The sequence below is a fragment of the Macrotis lagotis genome, chromosome 2 (genome assembly GCF_037893015.1).
Source record: "Macrotis lagotis isolate mMagLag1 chromosome 2, bilby.v1.9.chrom.fasta, whole genome shotgun sequence".
Classification (NCBI taxonomy): Eukaryota; Metazoa; Chordata; class Mammalia; order Peramelemorphia; family Peramelidae; genus Macrotis; species Macrotis lagotis.
This window is the reverse complement of record NC_133659.1, coordinates 69,613,146-69,640,975: the sequence shown is the minus strand read 5'-3', so window position 1 is coordinate 69,640,975 and position 27,830 is coordinate 69,613,146. Positions and strand designations below refer to the sequence as shown.

General features: G+C 38.9%; 1 protein-coding gene across 6 annotated transcripts in view; it reads left to right on the top strand.

Annotated features, from left to right (window-relative positions):
• The first annotated feature begins 8,355 nt into the window (after positions 1-8,355).
• Positions 8,356-27,830, top strand: part of COP1 (COP1 E3 ubiquitin ligase) — a 306,374-nt gene continuing 286,899 nt past the window's right edge. Inside the window, exons 1-2 of one of the 6 annotated variants that reach the window (XM_074222097.1) lie at positions 8,356-9,017; positions 22,177-22,236. In XM_074222097.1, coding sequence (XP_074078198.1) covers positions 8,638-9,017; positions 22,177-22,236 — 440 coding nt within the window. In that variant the 5' untranslated portion in view covers positions 8,356-8,637. The remainder of the gene's footprint in view (positions 9,018-22,176; positions 22,237-27,830) is intronic. The other 5 variants (XM_074222096.1, XM_074222101.1, XM_074222099.1 and 2 more) reach the window with 5 other exon arrangements.

Here is a 27,830-nt window from a genome sequence, read left to right as displayed (position 1 = left end):
GTATTTACAATCTGACTCATCAATGTTTATTGATGGAGTGATTGAGCTTCCGAAGAATATATTATATATATATATATGCATGTATGCATATTTTTATACATATATGTGTTTTTGTACATAAGTATATAGATTTTTTTTAGAAATAGTTCAGGATATATTTTACAAGCCTGCAAAGTTCACAGATTAAAACTTTTCTCATTAAGAGACTGTAACCTGCGTGAAGACAGTTGAATAACAAAAGGACTAGGCGAGGTGCCTGAGGGAAAGGACTGCCTCGTCAGAGAGAGAGAGAGAGAGAGAGAGAGAGAGAGAGAGAGAGAAATCGCTATGCTATGGTGAGGAAGAAGAGACTTCTCTTCTGGGCCCCTGCACTTAAATATATTTTTGTAGTGGTTGACAAGGGTGGCACTTTGGGAGTGATCCAGCACCTGGCTCTAGGTATTCTCCAATAGGCAAGCTATGTGCTGTTTTTTCTTGTCCCAAAATGTGTGACCTCTAAGTACAACACATCATTTCTTGTGGAAGATAATTGTCATACCTGCATAAGTGCGCCACATCAGCGATAGCATGACCAAGGTCAGATTGAATTTCAAAAGGAAGTACCCCCCACAGTACAGACAGAATTTTACCAGTGTTAAAGATTACACAATTTTTTTCTGATCACAACATATCCCCGCCCCCCAATTATTGGGACCCGGATTCTTCTGGGGATTGGGGTGTAGATTTTTCCAAAGCTGAAAGGAAGTATCATGTTCACCCTACCCATCCTTTCAGGACCTATTTGGAGGGGAATGCATTGCAGTGAGAACTCAATTGAGGCAAGGTCCACAGAATGGTTAGGGACTGGGTACAACTGGTTGGTTGGTATAGATAGATATTTGAGGAAGTGATTTTATCTCCTTTGAGATCAGTCCTCTGTAAAACACACTAAATAGAAAATTGTGGGTCATCTTAAAGTTCACCAGAAAGATGTCTTGTGAGAAGTCTAGTTTTTATAACAGAAATACTACAGTAAAAATATTTTATATTACTATGTGATCTTAAGATAAATCAGCTACTTCTCTGAGCCTCAGTTTTCCTGAACTAAAGCAGGACTAGATGATCTCCAAGGATCCTTCCAGTTTCACATATTGTAATCCTATAGGATTGGTATTTAACTTCAAGAAATTGGCTTTACTGTCCTCTCTCTCCCAAACTTCTTCTTTTGTTGTAAAAAAAAAAACTCTCTGGGACAGGGAATAAATAGGATGTTTGGGGAATTATAAATGATATAAAAAACAAAAGGTATCCATATACATTTAAATATTAGTTCCATTGCGCAAGTATTTTTTTTTTCCTTGAATTCTAAACCTCCAATTTAGTTTGACAAACATTAAATGCCTACCACAGGCCAAATACTATTCTAGGTTCTGAGGAAGCAGGTCATCAAAAGAGCTGCCCCACTTTCTTTCTGTCAATAATATATGGAAGTTCAAATCTTGGGCATTGGGGGATGGCAAACTCCCTGGATGCTTTTTTTTTAGCTACTAAGATTCTTTTAAGATGATGAAATAATCCCTTTATTGACCACTGAGCAGGAAGAACCAATGATTCAGTGGACCTTTAAAAAGGGAGTGACTGTTCCAGTTTCTCTCTTCTGTTAACTCTCCAGGTGGCATTATATAATTCTGAGTACTGTTATAGGAGGTAGCTATATGGCCCTGTGGAAAGAGTACTAGTTCCACAGTCAGACTTGACTTCACATCTAGTCTCAAGCACTTACTGGCTTAGTGGATAGAGCACAGGCCATGGTGTTAGGACAGGAATTTGAACTGGGCTTCAAGACAATTGATATTTACTGGCAAGTCACAGAACTTATTTCCATTTTATAGATGAATAAACATCAAGTTAGAGTGATTAATTTGTTCAAGGTCTCACATGCTGGGCTATCTCCAGTCTTCCTGATTCATATCTGGCCACCAGACCCAGATGGCAAGGAGGAAAAAGTGAGACTGATGACTTAGCACGACAACCCCTCACTGAAATCCAATTTCCATGCTTGTCATGATCTTCTTCCAGAATGAAGGACAAAAAAAAAGCCATCAAAATGGAGATAATAGTATCTACTTCTCAGGGTTGTTATGGAGTTTCAAATGAGATAGAATTTGAAAACTCCTTGCAAAGTGCTATTTAAGTGCAAATTATTATTACTATTGTTGCTGTTATTGAAGTTAAATCATTTGTCCTACCTAAGTGAGTTTGAGATTGGATGCTTCTGGATGCTTCTGTTTTGTGTCTCTTTCCTGAGTAAGTATAGGTGAGTGAACATCAACATTGAAATCTAAGTGGTAGGCTTGAAAGTGACCTTGTGAATTTAAGGGATCATTTGGGAGTTTAAGAGATTCTGGGCACATTAGATGCAGTTGACTGATAGGAGAAATATCTACATCAGTCAAGAAGACACTGCCAGGAGAAGCCTATATCCTGTCCTGGGTGACAAGTAGAAATAGACTTTGAAGGAACAATGCAGAGCTGAAGAGATATATAACAATGCCTTTTTCTTTTTATAGAAATTGTTTTATAATCTGAAGAGGCTTAAATATTTATTTCCTAAGAGAATAATTTCAGTGAAATTATTGAATCTTGTTTGAAGTCTTTTGTCGATGTGTGCTTTATATTGGGGACTTTTTATTTCTTGTTTGTAGATAATAAATACCTGTCCTATATCTGATTCATAATTTACAATGAGCTCCTTTCTACTGGTCCCTTTGGGGAAGCCCTCAACATGAACCAAACTTAAGTTTTAAGTAAATCTTCCTCAGAGCATTAAATTGGGAGTTTAACTAGCTGATTTTCATACTCTAGAAAAGGACCTTCACTCCTCTCTTTAGAGGCCAGATTACTGAGGGACTGAACCTGGGACAGAATGCACACATGGGGCCAGATTGCACATGTGGGTCCAGAGCATATTGAGCCCCTTGGTGAAGAAGGTACAGTAACTCAGCCCTTGGGGCTCAGCAATGATTTTAATTGTTACAGGAAGAAATAAATATCTGTCCCACAACTAATTTGCATTGAGTGATAAATATTTTTCTACTCCCTTCTTTAGGGAGACCCTAGAAAGAGTCAAACCTGAGCTTTGAGTAATTGATCCCAGGGAACCAGGGTTGAGATTTAATGAGACAAAGAGTTGAGAAAAGGGAGCCTAAATCCTTTCATTGGTCCAGAGTCCCTCAGGACTGAACCCTGTCCAATTGAGTGCCTGGGTGCAGAGGCGGAAAGGAAAAGTATGAAGTACCTTAGGTCCCTTGGACCTAGAAGAGCGTTTAAATTGTTAATTAAAAAAAAAGTAGAAATAAACCTCAGCCTTTCTTCTCAAATGCCTAAATTCTAATTGAAAGTGAAATGGGCTTTAAGTCAGAAGACCTGAATCCCTAGTTCATGTGACTCTATCACTAACTAGCTAAGGGACCTTGAACAAATTAATGACTCTAACTTGATGTTTATTCATCTATAAAATGAAAATAATGCTTACACTTCCTATCTCATAATCATTGCAAAAATCATATGAATTTAGATGTAAATAGAGAAGCTCCAAGAGAGGCAGAATAAACAGCTTTAGCTTCTCCCCCCCCCCCCCAACTTTTCTCCAAAGGAGACTTTAATTTTTGACAGGAAGGGAAGAAGAAAGTTGGGACCAGAGGCCATCTTTCTGTTCCCTTCAGAAAGAGTGAGGGTACAGGGGGAAATTTTTATCTATCTGCTCTCATTTTTGTTAAAGGGGGTATGACCAGTTTTAATCTAACATCTGATTATGGGGGGGGAGGAAACCTATCTCTCCAAAGACCAGTTTCACAATGAATATCCATAGTGTATAACAAAGAAACCTATTTAGCTAAATCAAAGCAAAACAGAAATTAGAAAAGGATTCTTAGGAGAATATATTTCAGATAATATGGAATGAAAGCATTCTCCCATTGGGAACAATATAAATCAACTCCATTAAGAGAGAGGGTTCTGGATTTCACCCGGGGGAAACTCCCAAGTTCTTACTATAGCGAGCTTAGAATAGGGACATGAAGGAGTTTAAGTTTTCTTCCCTTGTCTTCCCAGAGTCTTTTTCTTCAGCAACTTTTGGTGGGGTTGGTCTTTTCCCTTTTTGTCCTCAAAGTTAGAAGTCAGAGAGTAAGGTTAAACTTTAAGAGATTCAAAGAAGAATGGATGAAAGAGCTTTTTTTTTAAGTTTTTTTTTTTTTTTTTGCAAGGCAAACGGGTTAAGTGGCTTGCTGAAGGCCACACAACTAGGTAATTATTAAGTGTCTGAGATCGGATTTGAACCCAGGTACTCCTGACTCCAGGGCTGGTGCTTTATCCACTATGCCACCTAGCTGCCCCAAGAGCTTTTAACTTCACCAATTTTGCCTTGCCTCTTATGTTGAGTATTCATCTCTACCAATAAGGACTTTGGGGCAACATTGCATTCATGCTTAGCACTTTGATACGCTTAAAGCCCTGAATAGATGAGGGTTATCATAAAGGAAAACAGCAAGATTCATCATCATCATGTATATACTGTAAATCATCATGTAATTACTGTAATTATTGTAAGATTTTTTTCATATTTTCTTATTTTTTTTAGTCTATTCTCACATACCACTTTTTTCCACCATTCTTTCTTTTCCTTCCTTTATTGTTGTGCTTCTGACTTCCTTTTTTACAATTTCCTGTTTAGTGACTCTGAGGTTTTCCCTTCTGCTTTCTCACATTTCAAAATCTGGTTTCATGTTGAAAAACTTTTTCCAAGGGACATAACAAGAAAAATGTAGCTTATTATATACTAAATTCTTGTTGAAATGAGAGAATGCCTTGTATTTCACCCATTTCTCTTTAATATCCTAATTATGAATGAAGGTGACATGTAAACAAGCCCTAATAAAAACACTTACAAATTTTCCTGAAGGTATACCTTGGTAGGCCCTTGTTGCTTTCCTTCACAATAATTATTCTCCCAAGATTTCAGCTATAGCTCAAGGAATATATCAAATTTAATATCAAATTATGTCCCATTAATCATGACCTTAAAAGGAGAGGCTCTAAGGTCTAAATGATCTATAAGGTCTTCCTAGCTTTAAATTCTATTACCTTATAAATCGTTTTAACTCCCAAATTTTCATCTCCAGAGCTAGTCTTTTTTGTTTTGTTTTGGTTTTTAATGTCATTTTTCTCTGTTGGGCAGCATGACCTTCCCCATTGCTTTTTTTTTTTAGGTTTTTGCAAGGCAAATGGGGTTAAGTGACTTGCTCAAAGCCACACAGCTAGGTAATTATTAAGTGTCTGAGACCAGATTTGAGCCCAGGTACTCCTGATTCCAAGGCAGGTGCTTTATCTACCACCCCTCCCCCATTACTTTTAACCTCACTAAATCTGTTTAAAGTTAATTTTCTCTCTAATTCTCATTTTCTCTCTAACTCTCTCCTTGGGAACTTCATTTCTGCTAAAGATATCATTATTCTTCCAGCTACATGAATTTGAAACCTTGGGAGTCATTATTTTCCCCCTCATTATCTAATTTGTCACTGTTTTCCTTGATTTTTTTTCCTCCTTAAATCCCATTTAATTCACTATTAAGATCTTAGTTCAGGGATTTATACTTCAAGCCTGATCTAATAAAGTAATTGTCTTCAAGAAATCTCTTGGACTCCTAATTCTCCCCACCTCCCCCCCCCCATCAATTCTACCACTGGTTGACCATCAATATTTTTTAACACATTATTTTACTTTGTCCTTTTTTTGAACTCCCTCTTCAACTATGGAAGATAAATCAAAAGTGCTTAGTCTGTCATTGAGGGTTTTCCACATTATGATCCCTTTCTATCTCTACAGCTTTAAAATGAATCCTCAACTATTCTCAACATTATCTTACAATTGCTCTTTGAACCACCATGTACAATCTCAATTTTGTACATTTCTTTTTTGCTATTTCTCTCTGTTGTATTTTTCTTGCTCCGTTCCTTATTTGTCTAAGCCTTATGCTTTCATCAGAGTCCACGTCAAATCTCACCTTTTCCCAGGAGAGGACTGCCCCATTTGGATGACCTTGATGCTTGCCTCTACATACTTTGTGATCCAGCTTCCCTGCAGTTCCTTGAGGAAAACTGTCCCTTTCTCTTTTATCTGTCTTTCAGAGGGAGACAGTGTTTCATCTGTCTTTCCTCATCTCCTGGCTTCCTTCAAATCTCATCTGAAGTCCTATTTTCTGCAGGAAGTCCTTCCCAAGTCCACTTAATGCTTGTGATTGCAAATCTTGTTTCTAATTTTTCCCATGTCTGGTTTTCACATAGCCTGTTGGTGTGTGGCCTCCTTATTTATCGTTGCATCCCCATTGCTTAGGACAGAGCCTCTGTCCTAAGCGATGGGGATGCAAAGAAGATATTGAACAGAGGAGATATTTGGTAAGCACTAGTTGAACTGACTATGCAATATCCCATGAATCTGATAGGCACTAAATGCTTGCAGATTGCTCCAGCTACTTGCTTGTCCTACTCATTTGGAGACTCTCCTTCTCATGTATCCTTCCCTATACTGGGAGTTCCTTGAAGGAAAGGATGTTGTTTTAAGCTTTTAATTCCCAATATCCAGGATGGTGCCTTAGGTCTAAAACAACCCTCTAATTAAACATTAGCTGAGGATCTTTAGACTTGGTTTTATATTTAACTTAATTTGTACTAATTTACATTTGACTTATAAAATGTCCACTATATTCTCTATAAAATGAAGCTTTGTTCAAGAAACTTTGGTTTTTAGTAATACTAAAGTATCCTCTAAATACTAAAGTACTTTATACAATTAGAAATATTTATTATTCTTGTGTCAAAAGATACAACCAAACCATTTTACAGGTCAGGGGCTCTTAGCTGTTTCTTTCTTTGTGTGTCTTGGACCCACTGTGGCAGTCTGGGGAAAACTAAGGACTCCTCAGAATGTTTTTAAGTGTAGAAGATTAAAAAGGAAGGTAAGTATACTGAAATAGTTTTCAAAATATTGAGAAAACTAAATGTATGAATGTTCTGGAATTTTTACATTAATCCCGTTAAGAATCAAGGCAGCCACCAAAAGTTTCACTTTTTTTTTTGGAGTAGATGGGTATAATTCCATCCGTGGCATGTTAATTTTTTTGTTTATAACAAGCATTTGTTTTAATTTTGTTGTAGTTGAAAACATTTTTGGGGGGCAGTAGCCCTGGAGTCAGGAGGCCCTGAGTTCAAATCCTGTCTCAGACACTTAATAATTACCCAGCTGTGTGACTTGTACCGACTTGCAAAAACAAAGAAAAATTTTTTTTTTGGTTGGTGGGAAAGGTATTTTTGAAATTCTAACCAAGGACGGTTGACATTTTTGTTGCTCCTCCATGCAGAGGTTAATCCTTAATTCTTGGGTTTGCCTCAATTAGTAGGCAGTAGGTAGGGCAGGTGTGCCTTAAGATATTGGGTGTCCCCTTTGTTGCAATGTACTTTCCATAAAGAAAGTCCAGGGGAGTGCCCGGGCTGCTGGGCCTCGCCATCCAGGCCCTACCCGGGTCTTTGCCTCTTCTGAGTTTTACTTTTCCTAGGGCAAGCGCCTAGAGACCTCCCAAACTGTGAGCAAATTGGTGACAAACTGAAATCTTTTTAGAGGATCAAAGACAGTTGGGGCTGGAAGGGATGTAGCCAATCCTCTCATTTTGCAGGTGAGGAAAGTGAAGGCCAAAGAAGGGAGCCAGGACCCGTCTCAGCCCTTGGCTCTCAACGCCGGGCATAGAGAGGGCAGCATCCTAGCAGCCCCGGCTCTCCAGAGAGGCTCCTAGAAGGGGAGAGGGCAAGCGGCCAAGGAATGCGCACAGGTGGAGGAAGGGGCAATCTGGGGGAGCTTCCCGCGCAAAGCCCGGGGGCCAGGTGAGACCCCAGCCGCGGGAGGGGCCGGCTTCGGTGCCAGCCCCGGCCCCTGCACGCAGGCTGGCTCGCTCCAGGGAGTCTCCCCTCCCCCCTCAGGAATGCGTGGGAATCCTGCGCAGGCGCAGTGCCGGAACCCCCTCGGCGTCCCCCTCCCGCCCGTCTCCTCGGGTTTAGGAAGGAGGCTCCGGACGCTCCACGGCGCGCTTGCGCACTTCGGCTCCCCTTCCCCGCCCCGCCTCCCCCGCCGCCGCGGATCGGGAGTCAATAAAGCTTTCAACAAGGGATTCTCCCGTAGCTAGGCAGAGGCCGCCGTCGCCATGGCGGTGCTGTGCGTGTGAGGCCGCGGCGCTGCCAATAAAGTTGCAGCGGCCGGGCCGCCTCCGCCCCGCCTCGGTCCGGGCCTCCGAGCCGGGTGCGCGCGCAGGCTCCGGCCCAGGCCGGCTCCGGGGTGGCAGCGGCCGGCCGAGCGCGCCTTCCCTCCGTCCGCGCCCCGCTCCGCGGCTTCCTCCCGCCGCCGCCGCCGCCGCCGGTTTGCGTTTTTTTTAAAGAACTTTATTGTTCCCTCCCGGGCGGCAGCCCCCGCCCCCGGCGCCCTGCGCGGCCGCAGGATGCACTGAGCCCGCGGGCAGGCGGCTCTGAGCCCGCGGGCAGGCGGCGGCGGCCGGGCCCGGTGCCCGCTCCCTCGCCCTCTCCTCCGAGCGCCCGGCCCGGGGAGGGGGCAGTCGCCATGTCCGGCAGCCGCCAGGCCGGGCCCGCCGCCGGCGCCGCGCCCGGCTCCTCCGCGGCCTCCTCGGTCACTTCCGCCTCGTCCTCCTCCTCGGCCTCGGCGTCGCCGTCGCCGCCCTCCCTGACGGCCGTGGTGGCCGCGGCCGGCTCCAGCGGGGCGGCGGGCTCGGGGGGCCTGGGCGCCGCCGTGCGGCCTCTGCTGGTGGCCTCGGGCTCGGGCGGCGGCGGGGCGCTGGCCGCGGGCCTCTCGCGCCTCGGGGGCTCCGGCAGGCCCGGCGGCGCCGGCGGCTCCTCGGGCGGCGGCAGGAAGCGGCCTCTGCCCACCCCGCTCTGCAACGGGCTCATCAACTCGTACGAGGACAAAAGCAACGACTTCGTCTGGTGGGTGGACAGGCGCCCCTCCCCGAGGGCCCGGGGGGCGGGGAGTGAGGATGGAGCCCCGGGGGTGGCCCGAGCCGCGGCTGTGCGGACAAGGGTGGAGACCCCGAGCCTGGGCCGGCACCGGGGCCCCTGCACCCGCAGCGCCGCGGCTGCCAGGGCTGGGAGCGGGCCCCGCGCCACATGCGCCTCGTCCCTTGTATTCAGCGGAGCTGATGCTGCCCCCTGGCATCGTACCTACCACGGGCCGCTGAGCGCTGGAGGGGCAGTGCCCGAACCCCACCTAGGGTGCCCGGCCCTGCCGAGCTTGGTTCACAGTGGGCGAGAGGTCCTGAAGGGGGGCCAGGGAGAATCGGGAAAGGTCATGCAGAAAATGCTACCAAGCTGAGGATTCCAGATAGTTCAAGTGGTGGACGAATCGGGAAAGGTGTATAGAAAATGGTACTAAGCTGAGGATTCCAGATAGTTCAAGTGGTGGACGAATCAGGAAAGGTGTATAGAAAATGGTACTAAGCTGAGGATTCCAGATAGTTCAAGTGATGGACGAATCAGGAAAGGTGTATAGAAAATGGTACTAAGCTGAGGATTCCAGATAGTTCAAGTGATGGACGAATCAGGAAAGGTGTATAGAAAATGGTACTAAGCTGAGGATTCCAGATAGTTCAAGTGGTGGAAGAATCGGGAAAGGTGTATAGAAAATAGTACTAAGCTGAGGATTCCAGATAGTTCAAGTGGTGGAAGAATCGGGAAAGGTGTATAGAAAATGGTACTAAGCTGAGGATTCCAGATAGTTCAAGTGGTGGAAGAATCGGGAAAGGTGTATAGAAAATGATACTAAGCTGAGGATTCCAGATAGTTCAAGTGATGGACGAATCAGGAAAGGTGTATAGAAAATGGTACTAAGCTGAGGATTCCAGATAGTTCAAGTGATGGACGAATCAGGAAAGGTGTATAGAAAATGCTACTAAGCTGAGGATTCCAGATAGTTCAAGTGATGGACGAATCAGAAAATGGTACTAAGCTGAGGATTCCAGATAGTTCAAGTGGTGGAAGAATCGGGAAAGGTGTATAGAAAATAGTACTAAGCTGAGGATTCCAGATAGTTCAAGTGATGGAAGAAGAATCAGGAAAGGTGTATAGAAAATGGTACTAAGCTGAGGATTCCAGATAGTTCAAGTGGTGGAAGAATCGGGAAAGGTGTATAGAAAATAGTACTAAGCTGAGGATTCCAGATAGTTCAAGTGATGGACGAATCAGGAAAGGTGTATAGAAAATGGTACTAAGCTGAGGATTCCAGATAGTTCAAGTGGTGGAAGAATCGGGAAAGGTATACAGAAAATGATACTAAGTTGAGGATTCCAGATAGTTCAAGTGGTGGAAGAATCGGGAAAGGTGTATAGAAAATGGTACTAAGCTGAGGATTCCAGATAGTTCAAGTGATGGAAGAAGAATCAGGAAAGGTGTATAGAAAATGGTACTAAGCTGAGGATTCCAGATAGTTCAAGTGATGGAAGAAGAATCAGGAAAGGTGTATAGAAAATGGTACTAAGCTGAGGATTCCAGATAGTTCAAGTGGTGGAAGAATCGGGAAAGGTGTATAGAAAATGATACTAAGCTGAGGATTCCAGATAGTTCAAGTGATGGAAGAAGAATCAGGAAAGGTGTATAGAAAATGGTACTAAGCTGAGGATTCCAGATAGTTCAAGTGGTGGAAGAATCGGGAAAGGTGTTTAGAAAATGGTACTAAACAGAGGATTCCAGATAGTTCAAGTGATGGAAGAAGAATCAGGAAAGGTGTATAGAAAATGGTACTAAGCTGAGGATTCCAGATAGTTCAAGTGGTGGAAGAATCGGGAAAGGTGTATAGAAAATGATACTAAGCTGAGGATTCCAGATAGTTCAAGTGATGGAAGAAGAATCAGGAAAGGTGTATAGAAAATGGTACTAAGCTGAGGATTCCAGATAGTTCAAGTGGTGGAAGAATCGGGAAAGGTGTTTAGAAAATGGTACTAAACAGAGGATTCCAGATAGTTCAAGTGATGGAAGAAGAATCAGGAAAGGTGTATAGAAAATGGTACTAAGCTGAGGATTCCAGATAGTTCAAGTGGTGGAAGAATCGGGAAAGGTATACAGAAAATGATACTAAGTTGAGGATTCTAGATAGTTCAAGTGGTGGAAGAATCGGGAAAGGTGTATAGAAAATGATACCAAGTTGAGGATTCCAGGTCATTCAAGTGGTGGAAGTAAGGAGGGAGGGCGTTATTGCAGGCCTTGGGGACAGCCATTGCCAGGGCACAGATGGAAGGCAGAGCATCATTAAAAAGACCAATACAAGGTATTGAAGAAGAGTAAATGTGAAACAAGATTAAGAAGGCAGGAAGGCTCACACCCAAACCTTTTGAGCTAGTGTAAGGAGTAGTGTTAAAATTCTGCACCTTCAAAGGGGTGAAATGATTCATCTATTGTCAAATAAGTAAGCTTGAGAACTGTGATAGGAATCCAGATTCTGACTCCAGACCAGTGTGACTTGAGGCAGTAGGGGGTTGGGCCTAGTCAGGCAGCCCTGAGTTCAAATTCAGCCCCCAAAACTAGGTGTTTGACCTGGACAAGTCACTTCACCTGTTTACCTGAGTTTCTTCAACTGTAAACTGCACCTAAGTCTTGGGTACCTACCTCAATCCTGTGGGATAGCTGTAAGGATCAAATGAGATATTTGTAGAAAGTACTTAGGATAGTGATGGGCTTCTAGTAGGTACAGTATCAGTGTCTCATCCTCTTTTCCCTTTCCACCATATGTAGGTTGCTAGAGATTGGATGGTTATGATTCAAATTCCCTGGGGCAACTAGGAGCCATATTTATACATATTTGATGTGGAACAGTTGGGTTCCATCTAAAGAGAAGGGATCATTACTTTAGGAGCAGTTTGGAATTTGGGATTTGCTTTAGTGGCTTAAGTTTCATTGAATCAAACCTAAAGTTGTCTAGATTGATCACTTTGGTGAAATTTGGAGGGTGATATTAATGACATAGATTTATCACATATATAAGAATGATCATCATTCTAATGCATATTGCTGTCATTTATATCTTAGTAGAATTGCCTTCATGAGTTGGTAGGGCTGACAATAATAATAACTAGCTTTTGGGGGATAATTAGACAGGCTGATGTTTTGTCACCAGATTGGTAGTTGAAGCATTTCTAACCTAGTAGGCCCTGCCAAAGTTAGTACTTTGTTAGCCTAATACTCAAAAATGTGAATAGTAGGATAGAGAAGGAAACATAAAAGGGGGCTGAAATTCTTTTGGGGGAGGTGATTTGACTAAGATTTCACTCCTTTTTTCCTTCAATATAAAGTTAAAAAATGAAACAATGTTCAGAGGACTAAGGGCTTGGAGAGAGTGATACAAAGTTTTAAATAAGATACATACTCTGTCCTTATAGAATTTGCAACTTAAACCTGCTAGCTTTTATTAAGTGTTTATTCTCTGCAAGGACCTGGAGATACAAAGGTAAAATGGAAAATGAGATAAAACACTATGGATCACTCTCTTCTCCTTGATACTCTTCTTCTGGTTCTTCTCTTCTCTGACCACTCCTCGGCCTCCTTTGTTGGATCCTCCCTCTAAATGAAGGTGTCTCCCAGGGTGCTCTCCTGGGTCCTCTTTTCTTCTCTCTCATAACACTTCACTTGGTGATTTCATTAGTTTTCATGGATTTAATTACTATCTCTGTGCTGATGAGTCTCCTTTCTACTTACCCTGTTCAAACCTCTCTACTGACTTCCAGTCTCACATCTCCAAAATGCCTTTCAGACATTTTTAACTCAATAAATATATCTAAAACAGAATTCATCTCTCTCTTCAACACTTCCCTCCCCCTGCTTCCCACTTCTCTACTTTGCATAGTATAGGACAATACCATTCTTGTTTCTTCCTGGTCCTTTAGACTCACAACTTCAGAGTTATCTTGGACTCCTTAGTTCCTCTTCCCACACCTCCCCTCTGCTATTTCCCTCTCCAACAGTATCCAGTCTGTTGCCAAGGCCTATTGATTGCACTTTTGCAAAGTCTCTCTCTCTCTCTCTCTCTCTCTCTCTCTCTCTCTCTCTCTCTCTCACACACACACACACACACACACACACACACACACACACACACACAATTTAAGGCAATGGGGTTAAGTGACTTACTCAAGGTTACATAGCTAGGCAATTATTAAGTGTTTGAGGCTGGATTTGAACAGCGTCTCTTGAATACACCCCTTCTCTTCTTTGGCACTGACTCCATTCCAGTGCAGATCCTAATTGCAGTAGCATACTGGTGGGTCTGCCTGCCTCAAGACTCTCCCACTTCAGTCCATCTTCTGTTCAATCACCAAAGTGATTTTCCTAATCATCAAAGACCAAGTCCAACTTTGTCACCTTATTACTCAGTAAACTCTGTAGCTCCCCATTGCCTTTATGTTCAAATACAAAACGCTCTGTTTCAGATTCAAAGCCCACTCTGTCTTTCCAGTTTTCTCCAGACTCTTCTCAATTATCTAGCTGTGTGACCTTGGGCAAGTAATTCAAACGCCATTGCCTTAAATAAAAATAAAAATTAAAGAAATCATTCTAACAATTTAGAGAGGAGTGGTGAGTAGAAAGGAAAATTTTGATATAAAACACTTTAAAATGGTTAGGAGATATTGGTTAACTTTAATATTCAATAACCAGTTTCCTTCTGTGATTTTATTACCATTCTTTTGGTGATCAAGATTCAAAATTTGAAATGACCTGTGACTTTTCTCTCTTTCTTACTCTTCCCTTTTTTTTTTTTCTTACAGTCATTTAGTTTTGTTTTTTTCTTTCTCTTCTTTTAAGTTCCCATTTTAAATACCCCTTTCCAACTTCCTTACCTTGTGTATGGAGTGTTGTAATAGTCTAATGTTAAGTAATTCAAAAATATAGAATAAACATTTGTTAATGTTTTGTTTTTATATTCTGCTATCTCCTGAGGGATATTTAAAATTTATATAACACATAGTACTCCTGTCTTCAAGGAGGTGAATGTCTTTTGAAAAGATTAAATATCAAAACAGTCAATTAGGATCATTTGATTATAGAATTAGAGCAAGAATTGACCTTGGAAGACTGCTAGTCCAATCTCCTCATTTTACAGTTGAAGAAACATGCACAAAGAGAGGGAATAAATTGAATATTTACATAGGAACTAGGTATTCAAGGTAAGGTTGGTCCTCAGACTCTGAATTTTTTCCTCTATATCTGACACGATACCTTCCTTCGAAGAAATTACCATGTGAACTGGGAAAGAAGAGGTCTTTACCAACTTCGGGTATCAGGGAAGGATTTCTGGAAGAGGTAGCATTTGAAGTGAACTTAGATAAATGAATAGTAGTGATTCCAGCAGGTGAAGAGGCATATACATATATATATAATATATACATATATATATATATATATACACACACACACACATCCTTATCTTAACCCCTTATTGAACCAGTTCAACTCTTCATTGTCATTTTCTTTTATGTTCCTTGACTGCCTTTCCTATTGCTGATCTTCCCCTGCCAAAACCTGACTTTGAACTTTTCCTACTATCTGCTGTCTTTGCTCTTGTACATGTGCTACTAAAGAAACTGGAGAAAATCCACAAACTGTGCTGACTGGATTCATAATTTTATGTTATATAATTTCTTCTGGGCCCTCACTACAGCAAAGCAATCATTTTATACTTAATTGACTATTTCAATCATGTTGGCTTTACTGTTACTCTCAGCTGAAAATCTTGCTTTGTATTACACTGAAAAAAAGAAACTATTAATGAGAACTCATTCTTCTCTCTTTCTCATTTTACATTGGGGCAGCTAGGTAGTGCAATGGATAGAGCACTGGCCTCGGAGTTAGGAAGACTGGAGTTCCAGTTCAGCTTCAGACACTTGCCACTTCCTAGCTCTTTGACCTTAAAGTCACTTAAACTTGATGACCTTGCATCCCTATTCATATAGATTAATATTTGGCCATTGAATCCAGATGACTCTGGAGGAGAAAGTGAGGCTGGTGACTTAGCACAGTACCCCCTTACTCAAATCTAATTCTTGTGCTTGTCATAACATCACCTCTCTAATGTCACCCCCTGATGTCTTCTTTGAGAATGATGGGCAAACATCATCATCATCATCAATGTCATCATCATCATGATTTCACATTACTTAAATGCCTTCTGGAATGATCTCTTCCTTCACTCCTTTCTCACATGAAGGAACACCCTCAATTCTTGCCAAAGTAAACCTCTCTATACTAAGCTCTATCCCATCTTTTTCAACATAATTGTCCCCTTTATCTTTTCAACTCACTAATCTCTGTCCTCTCCTAGTTACTTCCTTGCTGCCTTCAGATATGTCTACATCTTTTCATTTATCTTAGCTGTTTTCCTAAATCTGACCTTTCTTTTGTGACTAAACTTAATGAGAATTCCATCTACAATGAGTATCTCCATTTTTATTCTCATTCTCTTTTTTAACTCAACAAGCTGGCTTTCATCTTCATCATTCAAATGAAACTTCTTTACCTAGTACCAGTTAAATTTTCCTTGCTAATCTAATGACCTTTTCTCATTCTCCATCCTTCCACACCTCTCTTCAGTCTTTGATACTGTTGATCATCCTCTTCTGACTAGATTTTCATGACACTTTTCCTTCCTGATCTCCTTTATCTAACTGATCAATTCCTCTTAATTTCTTTTTCTGGATCTGTGGATGTCTCCCAAAGTTTCTCTTGTGGGTCTTCTCCCTCTCAACTATTTGGCTTAGTGATCTCGTCAACTCCTTTGGATTCAGTTTTCAGAAATCGTTATGTGGATCTTTTTAAGATGTTTCTTGACCTTATTCCTGATATGTCCTATCTCCAACTGCCTATTAGTCAAATGGAATTAGATACTTTGTGGACATTTTTAATTGAACATGAGGTAAAGCCGTTAAGGTGGCTCAATGAATGGAGTGTCTGTTAGACTTGTAGTCAGGAATATCTGAGTTTAAATCTCACTACAAGCCCTTACTACCCATGTGACCTTGAGCAAATTACTTAAGTTTTCCTCATTTGCAAAATGAGAAAACATCATCTAGATATGTAGGGAGGATAAAATGAGATATTTGTAAAGTGCTTTGCAAACTTTAAAGTACTTCATTTATATAATTTTTAATTTATATATATATATATATTATTTTTTATTTATTTAAAATACATTACTTATATGTCATATTATGTCTAAAATGGAATTTATCATGTTTCAACCTGTCATTTTCCTCTTAACTTGCTTATCTATGTTCAGAGGCAATCCTATCTTCCCTGAACCTTCACAATTGAGTGACCTCCTTGACTTTTTATCTTTCCAACACCCATATCCAAAGATTTCCCTAGTCATAATGAGTTCACTTTCACAACAGTTTTCCCTTCTCTCTCTCTTGATTCTGCCACCACCTTGATGAAGTGTCTCATTACTTCATAAGATGATTGTTTCAATAGCCTTCTGGTTGGTCTTCCTGCTTTAAGTTTCTTCCTACTCCAGTTCATCCTCAAATGTCAAATTGAGTTTTTTTAAAGAACAGATATGATTTTGCCATTCCCTAGCAAACTCAAGGATTACTATTTCCTTCAAGATAAAATATGAAGTCAAACAAAAATATTAGCCTGTTTATCTTGTTTAGATGTAGGGGTTTTGTTTGTTTGTTTTTGCACATTGTCTCTCCTTCTTAGATTGTGAGCTCTTGGAGGGCAGAGGAAGTTTTTGTCTTTATTGGTATCACCAACATTTAGTATAGTGTCCAACACATTGTGGGTGCTTATTAAATACTTGTTCATTTAACACATGTTAGAGGAAGTTTCTTGTAGGGATGAGTTAGACTGGATCCAGTCCCTTCTAACTCTCAAATTCTGTCATTCTGCTACACACACACACACACACACACACACACACACACACACACACACTACTAAATTTCATTTCATTTGATTGGACTTCTCATTCCAGACTTGACACCATCTTTGATCTTGAACTCAACTCTTAGCTATGTGTTCTAGGGATAAAAAGTGTTGGGTTTCCTCTTCCCATTGCCGATTGTCTCAGTTACATTGTCATCCTCTTAGCAGCAGTTCTTTTTTTTCCAGAACTTGAATGTTCCTAACAGAAGATCTTACTTTTTTCAACATGTCAATCTTGAATACTTCCCAGCCCTCTTGGCCTAGCCAATTCTTAGTTAACAAGAATCAGGTGTAGAATAAGTATATTCTTTACTTGGTTTCTCTACCCTTAGGTGGATGTATCAGGAAATTCTTGACTGCCTTGCTTTTAGCAGAAAAAGGGTAACAGGAGATGGGGTGGGGGAAAATGTATAAAAAGAACTAAAGATTTTTTCACACTTGAGTTTCCCATCAATTATCATTATACAGATTGCTCCCACAGATTTATATTTAGTCTCAGGTTTTTGTATGAACTTCAGATTATTGAAATTATCCACTTCGATGACTTACAAACATCTCAGTCCATTAGAAATTATTAAATGCCTACTGTGTGCTCAGTGCTGGGGAAATAAATATGAAAAAGATAGTTCCTGTCCTCAAGGAGCTTAAAATCAAATGGGGGTTGGGAGTGGGAAGGAAACGACACATAAAAAAGGGGGGAGAAAGAGAGAGACAGGACAGACACAGACAGACAGAATGTCTTTGTGTGTGTGTGTGTGTGTGTGTGTGTGTGTGTGTGTGTGTGTGTGTGTCTTTGATGGGGGGGGAATGGTTCAAGGAGTCCAGGCAGGTGGGAAATGAGATGACTGGTGACTGATCCTGGAGCTCAAATTCAAGACCTTTCACAGCCTGACCTTCGTCTGTCTGTCTAGTTTATTATACATTATTTTGTTACCTGTCTTTGTCTTTTCAGTGGGTCTCCTCTAAACCAGGTATATACTCCCTACTTACTACCACCTTTTGGAATTCCTTGTTTCTTAAAAACTCTACTCAAGTGCCACTTTCTTCATGAAATCTTTCCTGATTCCTCCCTGTACCCTCTTCCCTCAGAATTACTTTGTATTTATTTGTTATACATGTTACATTCCCCTGAGAATGTAACGAACTCCTTGAGGGCAAGGACCCTTTCTTTTTTATCTTTGTATCTTTATCATCTAACACTGTACCTGGTAAATAATGACTTTTGTTGATTGATGTGCAAAGAATAATTCCTGTTAGTCTTTTCTACTTCTTCCCAGTTTTTTTTGGTTCATTTTCCTTCCTACTAATCTAGGTTAGTAACCTCTGAGATAACCTAGAGTCTTATTTCCTTTTACTATTCTATTCTCCTCCATTGTCAAATTCTAGAAAGTCTACCTCCTATCTCTAGTATCCTCCTTGTTTTGGGACCTCATTACAGCCCTGTAGTTTTATTGCAGTATACCCTTATTCTTTCTGCTTTCATTCTTTCTTCTCTATAATCCATTATTCTCAGCAGCTACCAGAATTAACACCTTAAAGTATTGATATGATCATGATTTCCTCCTTCCCTCTCTTCATTTATTGCTCCCCCTCCCCACCCCCAGCAACCTGTGGAAGCTACCTTTTGTTTTAAGGATAAAATCCTTAGTACTTAATAGTTGGGCATTCAAAGTCTTCCACTAACTAACTGGTCTGAGGTATTTTTCTAGCCTTTAAATTACTTATCTTCATGCATTCTATATTCCAGCCAAACTGGATTGTAAGACTACCAAATTTAAGAACAACTATCTCTTGCCTGCTTACATTTGTACTGGGATAATATAGTGTCATTTAGATTTTATCTTTCAAAAATCCTGATCTTCCTCCTAGGCTCAGCACAGTTGTCAAGTCTGTCTCAAAAGTTTTTCTTGGATTTCCCTCTCCTTCCTCAAACTTATGTTCTACTTTGGGTATATACTGTGTCCAGAAGTGGAATGTAAGAGTAAGGACTGTTTGTTTTGTATCTTTAGACCTGAGCATCCATTGGGAAGAAAGAAGAAAAGGAAGAAAGGAAAAAAAAAAGAAAGCAAAGCATTAATTGATCATGCTTGCACCTATTGATCAAATGGAAGATTTTGGAATTCCCAAAACCTACTTACAAGTAATGTTTGGAGGAAGGATTTAGAGCGTTTAATTTGGTACAGTGATTTTTAGCAGCTCTTTTGTCATTGTATCTTAAATAGTGCTCTCTAGCCATTTAACTACTGATAGAATGATAGTTATTAGATGGATCTATTAAGAGTATAAAAACTTTTAAAAATTAATAAGTATTTATTTTCTTTTTTCCTACCTCTCCTCCTACAGTGGGAGAAAGAAATCAAACTCATGTAACAAATCTGAATAGTCAAGCAAAACAAATTTCTGAATTGACAATAAGCAAAAGTGTGTCATCATCCTACATTTTGAGTTTCTCATTTCTCTTTCAGGTAAATAGCATGCTGTCTCATTGGTCATCTGAAATTATGATTGGTCATTTCATTAATCAGACTTAAGTCTTTCAGAGTTGATCTTTACAGTGAATTTGTTCTTTTGGTTCTGCTTCTTTCACTCTTTATTCATGAAAGTTATACCAAGTTTATCTGAATTGATTCTTTCTATCCTTTTTAAGTGATATAATAGTATTCTATTACTTCTGTATACCATAATTTGCTTAGCAGTTCTTAGTTTTCAACTCTTTGCTCCTACAAAAAGAGTTGCTGTAAATATTTTTGTATATATGGATTCTTTCCCTCTTTCTTTGATCTCTTTGGAATTCAAGCCTAGTTGTATCTTTGGATCAGAGAATATAATTTTAATTTAGTGACTTGGGGACATAATTCCAAGCTAATTTATAGAATGGTTTGATCAATTCATGTCTCCATGAACCTAGTCATTAGTCATTTTGTTTTCCTATAACTTTTTCCAACATTATTATTTTTTTTTGCCTAGTTGATAAGTATGAGATAAAACTTGAGAATTGATTTAAATTTTCATTTCTCTAGTTATGTGATGTAGGATTTTTCTCTTACTATTGTCTGTATTTCTGGAATGCTTGCCCATGTCACATCAGTATTTAAATCCCTGGTTTTAAGCTCATATGCTTTCTTCAGGGAAAAACTTTTTCCTGATCCCTTTGACATTTACTTAGTTGTGTGTGCTAGGCAGGTCACTTAACTTTTGTGCCTTGTTTTTCTGCATGGACCTCACTGGGATGTTATGAGGATCATATGAGATAGCATGTAAAGTTCTCTGTAAACCTCAGAGTACTACATGATAGCTATTGTGATGTAAGGCCCTTAGCATTCTTTTCGTATTGTATTATATTCTAGTTGTAGTAAAATTTCATCTTCCCTTCTAGAACCAATAATTTCAACACCTGTAGAAATAGCTTTCTGCACCATCTTGGTGTAGGCCCTCATTATCTCATGCCTGAATTGTAGAAATAGCCTTCTGCCTAATTTCTCTGTCTGATCTCTTCTTGCTCCAATTCATCCTTCATTTAACTGTCTAATTGACTTTTCTGAAGAGAAGATCTGACCATGTCAAACTTTTTTTTAAAAATAAATTTCAATATATTTCAGGCTATTCTCTCCAAGATAAACATAAGATTTTTTTTTTCATTTTTTGGTATCAAAACCCTTTATAATCTGTACCCCTCCTACCTTTCTAGTTTTCTTATACTTTTTCTTATTTCCTTACCCCTTATACTCTGAGTGCCAGTACTATTGACTCCTTATTGTTCCTTGTGTAAGACACATTTCCTTACTTCAGATAGTTTCACCATAGTTTTTCATCTCTTTGCCCCTCTCCAGAATTTTCTCTTTAATCTGCTCCTCTAGGATTCCTTGAAGTTCTAGCTAAAGTCTTAATTTTTCTTTCTTTGTTTTTTTTTGATAAGACACTGGGGTTAAGTGATTTGCCCAAGGTCTCACAGCTGAGTAATTAAGGGTCTGAGGGCAGATTTGAACCCAGGTCCTCCAGACTCCAGGGCTGATTATCTACTAAACCACCTAGCTGCCCCAAGGAACCTGTTTCAATCCTCCTTTAATTGTAGATCTTCTCCATTATTTTATCTCTAATTTATTCTTTATGTATTTTGTTTATACTTAGAAGATTGAATGTTTTCTCCTCCAATGAACTGTGAACTCCTTGAGAGCACAAATTCTCTTTCCTTTTAACTCCAGTACTTAGCATTGTGCTTAACACCTAGTAGGCACTTTGACCAACTGACTGGCAATAATTTTTTGAAGAAGATTGTGCAGATATTATTTTCTCCATTTTACAGGAGAAGATTTAAGCTCAGGGAGGTCAAGTCATACTGCTATTAAGTAGTGAAAGTATGTTTGGAGTCTAGGTCTTCTGAATTCAAATTAGTTTTGTTTGGTTTTTTGGTTACTTATCAATAGTCACACTGCTTCTCAAAACAGTAGTCAAAGGAGAAAGAGCATAAACACATCAACCCTTTGAGCTTTTCTTGTGTTCATCTTATAGAGGAGGAAAACTGATGCTTTATGAGGTTAAGTGATTTATTCATGGGCAGATTGTTAATACTATGATGTAGAATTAGAACTCAGATATCTCTTGGTTGCCAACTCAGTGCTTTTTCTATTATACTTAACTGATTTTCTAATCACATTTTCAGATGAGAAAGTTCTTAGAGATGTCTATGGTTGGACACTCTTTAAATGTATGAAGTGGGATTTGAACCTTAAGTTTTTTCTCATTCCTTAACAAACGGGGTTAAGTGGCTTGCCCAAGGCCACACAGCTAGGTAATTATTAAGTGTCTGAGACTGGATTTGAACCCAGGTACTCCTGACTCCAGGGCCGGTGCTTTACCCACTACGCCACCTAGCTGCCCCTATCCAGTACTTTCAGAATACCACACTTACTTTCAGAATATGTACAAAGCATAGTTTATTTTATTATAATGTAGAAAGGATTTCAAGGTTTTACACTTCTTTGGAGTCAACATCATGAACATCAGTTATAATTATAGTGATGAACTTTAGAAGTTAAAATTAATTAAAGTTGATAGGAATCTTGAAAATCATGCTTTTTGTTTTTTTCCTGATAATGTTACTGATTCTTCTTTAAAATTGTGCTTGTTTTGTGCTTTAAAAAAATAAACTTTGTCATGTTAATTTTTTGCTTTCTTTTAGCCCCATCTGTTTTGATATGATTGAAGAAGCATACATGACGAAGTGTGGCCACAGTTTCTGGTAAGATATTTTTGTTTGAGAAAGTATTTTATTCTAACTAAATTCATTCATTTTCCCTACTTAAACATTGACATTTCAGCAATTTAAAAGAAATGTAAAAATCCAGTTTAAGTGAGAAATTAGATTTACCTTAACTCTGTAGAGTGCTTAAAAAAAGGTTTCCTTTCATGTCTTTCAACTCAGGGTAGGTGAGTAAAGTTTGAATATAAGTACTGATGCTTAACTTTACTTATCATTTAGTACTTTTAGAATAGCTTCTTAATTTTCAACTGTTAATTACTTTTGTCAATCTGAGCCTTGGCTTTGGAGTTTTTAACTTTTTGTTGCCATTTTAAATCATTTGGTGAATTTTAATTTTTCCTGCAGATTTAACTTAATTTTGAAAAATAGCATTCCTAAATTATCTAATTGTTTTGATAACAGTATATGTTGGAATTATAACTTTACTATGCCCATTTAAAGTTGGTAGGATACTAAACTGAAAACTTAAAAGTATTCAAGATGACAGTGAAGATGGGGGAAGGGAAGAAACATTTATTTAGTGTCTACTATGTGCTGGCACTATTATCATTTGATCCTGACAGTAATCCTGGGAATTAAGTGTAGTTATTATCTCCATTTTACAGTTGAGTAAACTGAAGCAAACAAATTAAGTGACTTGTCCAAGGCCATACAACTAATTAAAATCTGTGACTAAATTTGAAATTAGATCATCCTGACTCTTGGTTCAGTACTTTATCAGCTGTATCACCTAGCTGTTGGCTTTTGAGGTAGAATCAAAAAACATTAAGCCCCAACTGTGTGTCAGATGCTTGTAGTAGGTCCTGATTATTCTGAAACAAAAAAAATGAAAATCTTTACTTGCAGGGGCTTAAATTCTAATTGAGCAGGTGTCAAGCATATTTAAGTATAAACAGAATAGATATAAAAAGATGAATAAAAAATAAATGTAAAGTAGTTATTTAAGGTATTTTTGGAAAAATGACATTACCATTGGGGGGGCAGGGATCAAGAAAGGCTTTTTGACCTGCCTTTTGAAGGATTATTGGTTGGTTCTTGTCCTTCATTATAGAAGATTGAAATGGAGATGAGGAGGGAGTGTATTCCAGGAATTGTGAACTGCTGATGTAGATACACAGAGCTTGACAGTGGAGTGTTGTGTGAGGGCCAGACAAAAGGCTAGCTTTGCTTGATTGCGGTATTTGGAGGAGAGTTAAGCCTTGTGAGGCTGGAAAGATAGATTAAGTACAGGTTATGAAAGGCTTAAAAGTGAAATGAAGGAGTTTCTATTTTATCCTAAAGGGAATTGGAATTTACTGGAGTTTATCAAGTAAGAGAGTAATTAAGATCAGTTCTCATTTATGGAAAATCATTTTGGCAGTAATGTAGTGGTACAGTAATGAGTGGGGAAACTTGAGATAAATAGATCAATTAGGAGATTGTTGCAATAACATAGATGAGTAGGTCTGAGAGGGCCTGAGTTTAAGGTGGTAGTTGTTTGAGTAGAGAGGTTAGATGCAAGAAATATTGTAGAAATGACAAGGTTTGGCAAGTGCTTCACTATGGAATGTGAGAGTGAATTAGATGTTAATGTCAAGATTACAGTCCTTGAAAGCCTGGAATAGAAATAGTGCCTTTGACAGAAATAGGGAGTTTTTGACAGAAATAGGGTAGGTTTGGGAGTAGGAAAGAGATGAGTTCTATTTTGGACATGCTGAGTTTTAGATGATTTAACATGCCACATCCAGAGTGAAATGTTTAATAGGCACTTTCAATAGCTTAGGGATGTCATCAAGATGAGAATTTAATTATGGGTGTTAATGACATTTCCATCTCCAAGAGAGAAGAAAGGAGAGCTTACTACAGAAGTTTGGGAAATGCTTTCAGTTGAGGGGGATAAATGATGTGTGTCATCTGGAAAAGAAGACTGAGGAGTGGTCAGGCAGGTTAGTGAGAGAAGAGCCTGGAAAGAACTGATAGAAAATCCCAGGGACAATAAAATATCTAGGAGAGAGGCAAATGCAGCATGTAAAAATTAAAAAAGATCAGGACTAAAAAAAGACTGTCAAATTTGCCATTAAGCCAGATTTGAAAGGCTTGAATGAGAAAGAGGTGAGGAAATAGAGATAGAAGCTCTTTTTAAGAGTTTGAGAAAACATGATATAGGATAATATCTTGAGAGTATGGTAGGGTCTAGTGAAGTTTTTTTTAAGGTTAAAGGAGACAGGTCTGTTTAAAGTAATGGGCATGGAAACAATATGTAGGAAGAGGTAGGAGATTTGAGTGGAGGAAGAAGAGTAGAGAGAAAAGCAGGATAGAGAGGAAGGGGAGAGGAAGACAGGATAGAAAGATGGAGAGACATAAGAGAGGTAGGGAAGCAAAACAGAAATGAAATCAAAGACACAAGTACAATGTTTCAGAAATAGTAGAGAGAGTGGAAGATAATGTCATGTGCTTTTGAGATGAACTGAAAGGAAGATTAGAGGGCTTAAGTTGAATGACCTCAATTCTTTCTATAAAAAAAACTCTGACATAATATATATTGCAAAATAGAAGTACATAATTATTTTCAGTTTATATGATAATCTGGTTTACGACTTTGTTGCAGTGTTGTATTTGTTTAACTTATCTGCCACTTTTTAAGTTATATATCTTAAATAAAACATTAAAATTTTAGTTATCATTAATAATATTAATATTATTACTCTTGTTAAAGAATTAAAGGTAGTTATGCAATATATTTTAACTTTAACAAATATTTTGTGCCTTTTCCGTGCAAGAAACTGATAGGCTCTGGGTTATACAAAAATGCAAAATGATATGGGTTCTTCCCTTGAAGGAGCTTGAATGAAAGAATGACTGAAAAAACATTTATTATATACTTAACATGTTTTAGGAACTGTGCAAAGCACTGGGGATACAATAGCAAAACAAATAAGTATATATCAAAAATGAGACCACCTCTGTCTTCAAGGAGTTTATCTTTGACTAGGAGTAAGTTCTATAGAAATATTTGTTGTTTTTATAGAACTGCTGTCACATAGAAGGTAAGTATGGTAGATCAAGGAAGATGAAGAATGGTAAATGAAATGAGGGAGCAGTGGATTGATCTGTCATTTCTAGAAAACAGTGATTGTGTTGAATTTCTACCATTACCAAAATAAAAAGAAGAAAATGTGGGGTTGGAGGTGAGCAAGAAATTGAGGTGAAATATAGTGAGATTTGGGGCTGGTTAGACTAGGCTCTTACCTCTCAGGATGGTGCTGCCCCAGGCTTAGCTCTTCCAGGTCATGATAAAGTAAGGGAGAGGCAATAATCTGGAATGTTTTTGAAGGACTCTCTATTAAGAATAAAGAAATCTGACTTCTAGTATCCATATTTAGTTTTGAAACTGAGTAACTTGAAATCCAGGAAGGTTAAGTTCTTATCCATAATCACACTGATAGTAAGCATCACAGGTAGTTCTGAGTCCTTTGATTTCAAAATTAATGCTACTTCCCCTAAACCACTTTGCTTCCTGCAACCTTAGAGGCTTAAAAAAAAACTGTTTAAGTTAAGTGCTTGGCACGCTTCCTTTCCTTTCCAACTTCTGCTGTCACAGTAGGGCACTTCAACATATACATGGATAATCTCTCAAATATTTAACTTCCCAATTCCTTAACTTGCTCATTTTTCATGACCTACTTCTGCACTTTACCTCAGCTGTACACAAAGATAATCATGTCCTTGATCTTTTCATTATCCACAAATGCACAAATTCAATGTTCCTTGAACGTCTGCTGTCATTGCAACCTCAGTCCATAATCTTTGTCTTCATCATAACCTCCAGTCTCTCAGTCCTTCAGTTCTTTCCCAGTCTATCACTCCTTTAGTGACATCACTGTCTTCCTTTCCTTATCTTGACCCTTTGGTGAACCAGTTCAACTCTACACTGTCATTTTCTCTCAAGACTTGCCCACTCTTCATGTTGTTGATCTTCCTTGAAACCTCAGCCTTAGATTACTACCACCATCTTCTGTCTATGTCTTTTGTTTGTCTTGCTGAATGAAGCTTGAGAAAATCATCAAACTCTGCTGACTGGATCCATTACAAGTTCATGTTACTAATCCCAACTGGGTCCTCTTTACAGCAGGGCAATCTTTTTACATCTTAATTGAATTAATATCCCATTCATGGTGATGTTCCAAACCTTTTGTTGCTCCTCAGACTTGCATTAACTCCCCCTACACTTATGTTCTCCATTGCTTGCCTTAAGTTTCACTGAAAATATTGAGACCATTAGCAAAGAGTTCTCTCTTTTCCCCCTCCTCATCTCACTATACTAAAATATTTCTGTCACTATCTCCTTCTTCACATATTTCACATGACAAGATTCTTCTTGTGTCTTCATCTTGTCACTTATTAAATTAGAATACTATGACCAAGTGGTTGCAGTGGTTTCTTCTACTTTTAAAATTTGGTGAAATTTCATAATTTTGCTTCGGATTTATAACAAGAAGCCTATAATTAAAAAAAATAAAAATGACTTTGGATTGGTGGGTGAGTGGGATTAGTATTATTTGAGAAAAATAAGAAAAATGTAGATTTTCAAAATGTCAGTTTAACCTTGTAACAATTGCTCATAACTTTTGATGTCCTTGCCATAAAATTAGGGTTAAGAACTGATCAAAGAGCTAATAGATTTGAGAGTTTGACATTGACTGGGGAAAGGAAGAATTTTTGAAAAATTAATGAGGTTGCTGTGCCTGATTCTGAGCAGTAGATGAGGAATGGAGAGATAATGTTGGTAAGGATTGTTGTTTTGTGTTTCTTCCTTTCCTTTCCAGGAAGAAAGTATAAAAAAGTGAACCTAGTAGTAAATCAGTGTAGTAAGTAGATTTTGAGGGAAATGCGTGCATTTTTTTTTAACATAAAGAGAAGGAAGACATTAAAAAATAGAGTTATTTGGAATTTGGGTTTAAAATAAAATAGATTTCTCCTTAATATTCTTGGTTTTATAATTTTTTTCTTTGCTTTTGTCTTTGTCAGTCAGTTGCCAACTCTTACTGATTCTACCTCTCCAGCATCTTTGACTTCTGTCATCCTTTTTACTCAAGTAGTTAACATTCTAATTCTCAGCTGTTAACTTTGCAACAGCTTTTTAATTGGTCAGAAGCTGTTTAGTACAGCTTCCTCATTTTAAAATTGAGGAAATGGAATCCCAGGAAATTTGGTGAGTTGCCAGTGGTTACACATATTAAATGACAGAACTAGGATTTAAACCTGAGCCCTCTACTTTGAAATTTATCACTTTTTTTCTACTGTACCAACACTGGTTCGTATCCTTTTTTTGCTTTGAGGTAACTTATAATCACTTCATCAAATGGGTAATTTTCCAGATTTATGATTTTAAATGTACTCTTTGTAGATATTAAAAATTAGTTATGCAAAAACTCATGTTGACTTCCTTAAAATCATACAACTTGGAGGTGGAGCTAAGATGGTGAAGGAAAGGAAAACCCAAAGCACTTTTAAATAATTTCTGGAGTAGTAGATCTTAAAAAGGGACAGGGTGAAATAATTTTCCAGTCAAAGACAACTTAGAAGGTCAGCAG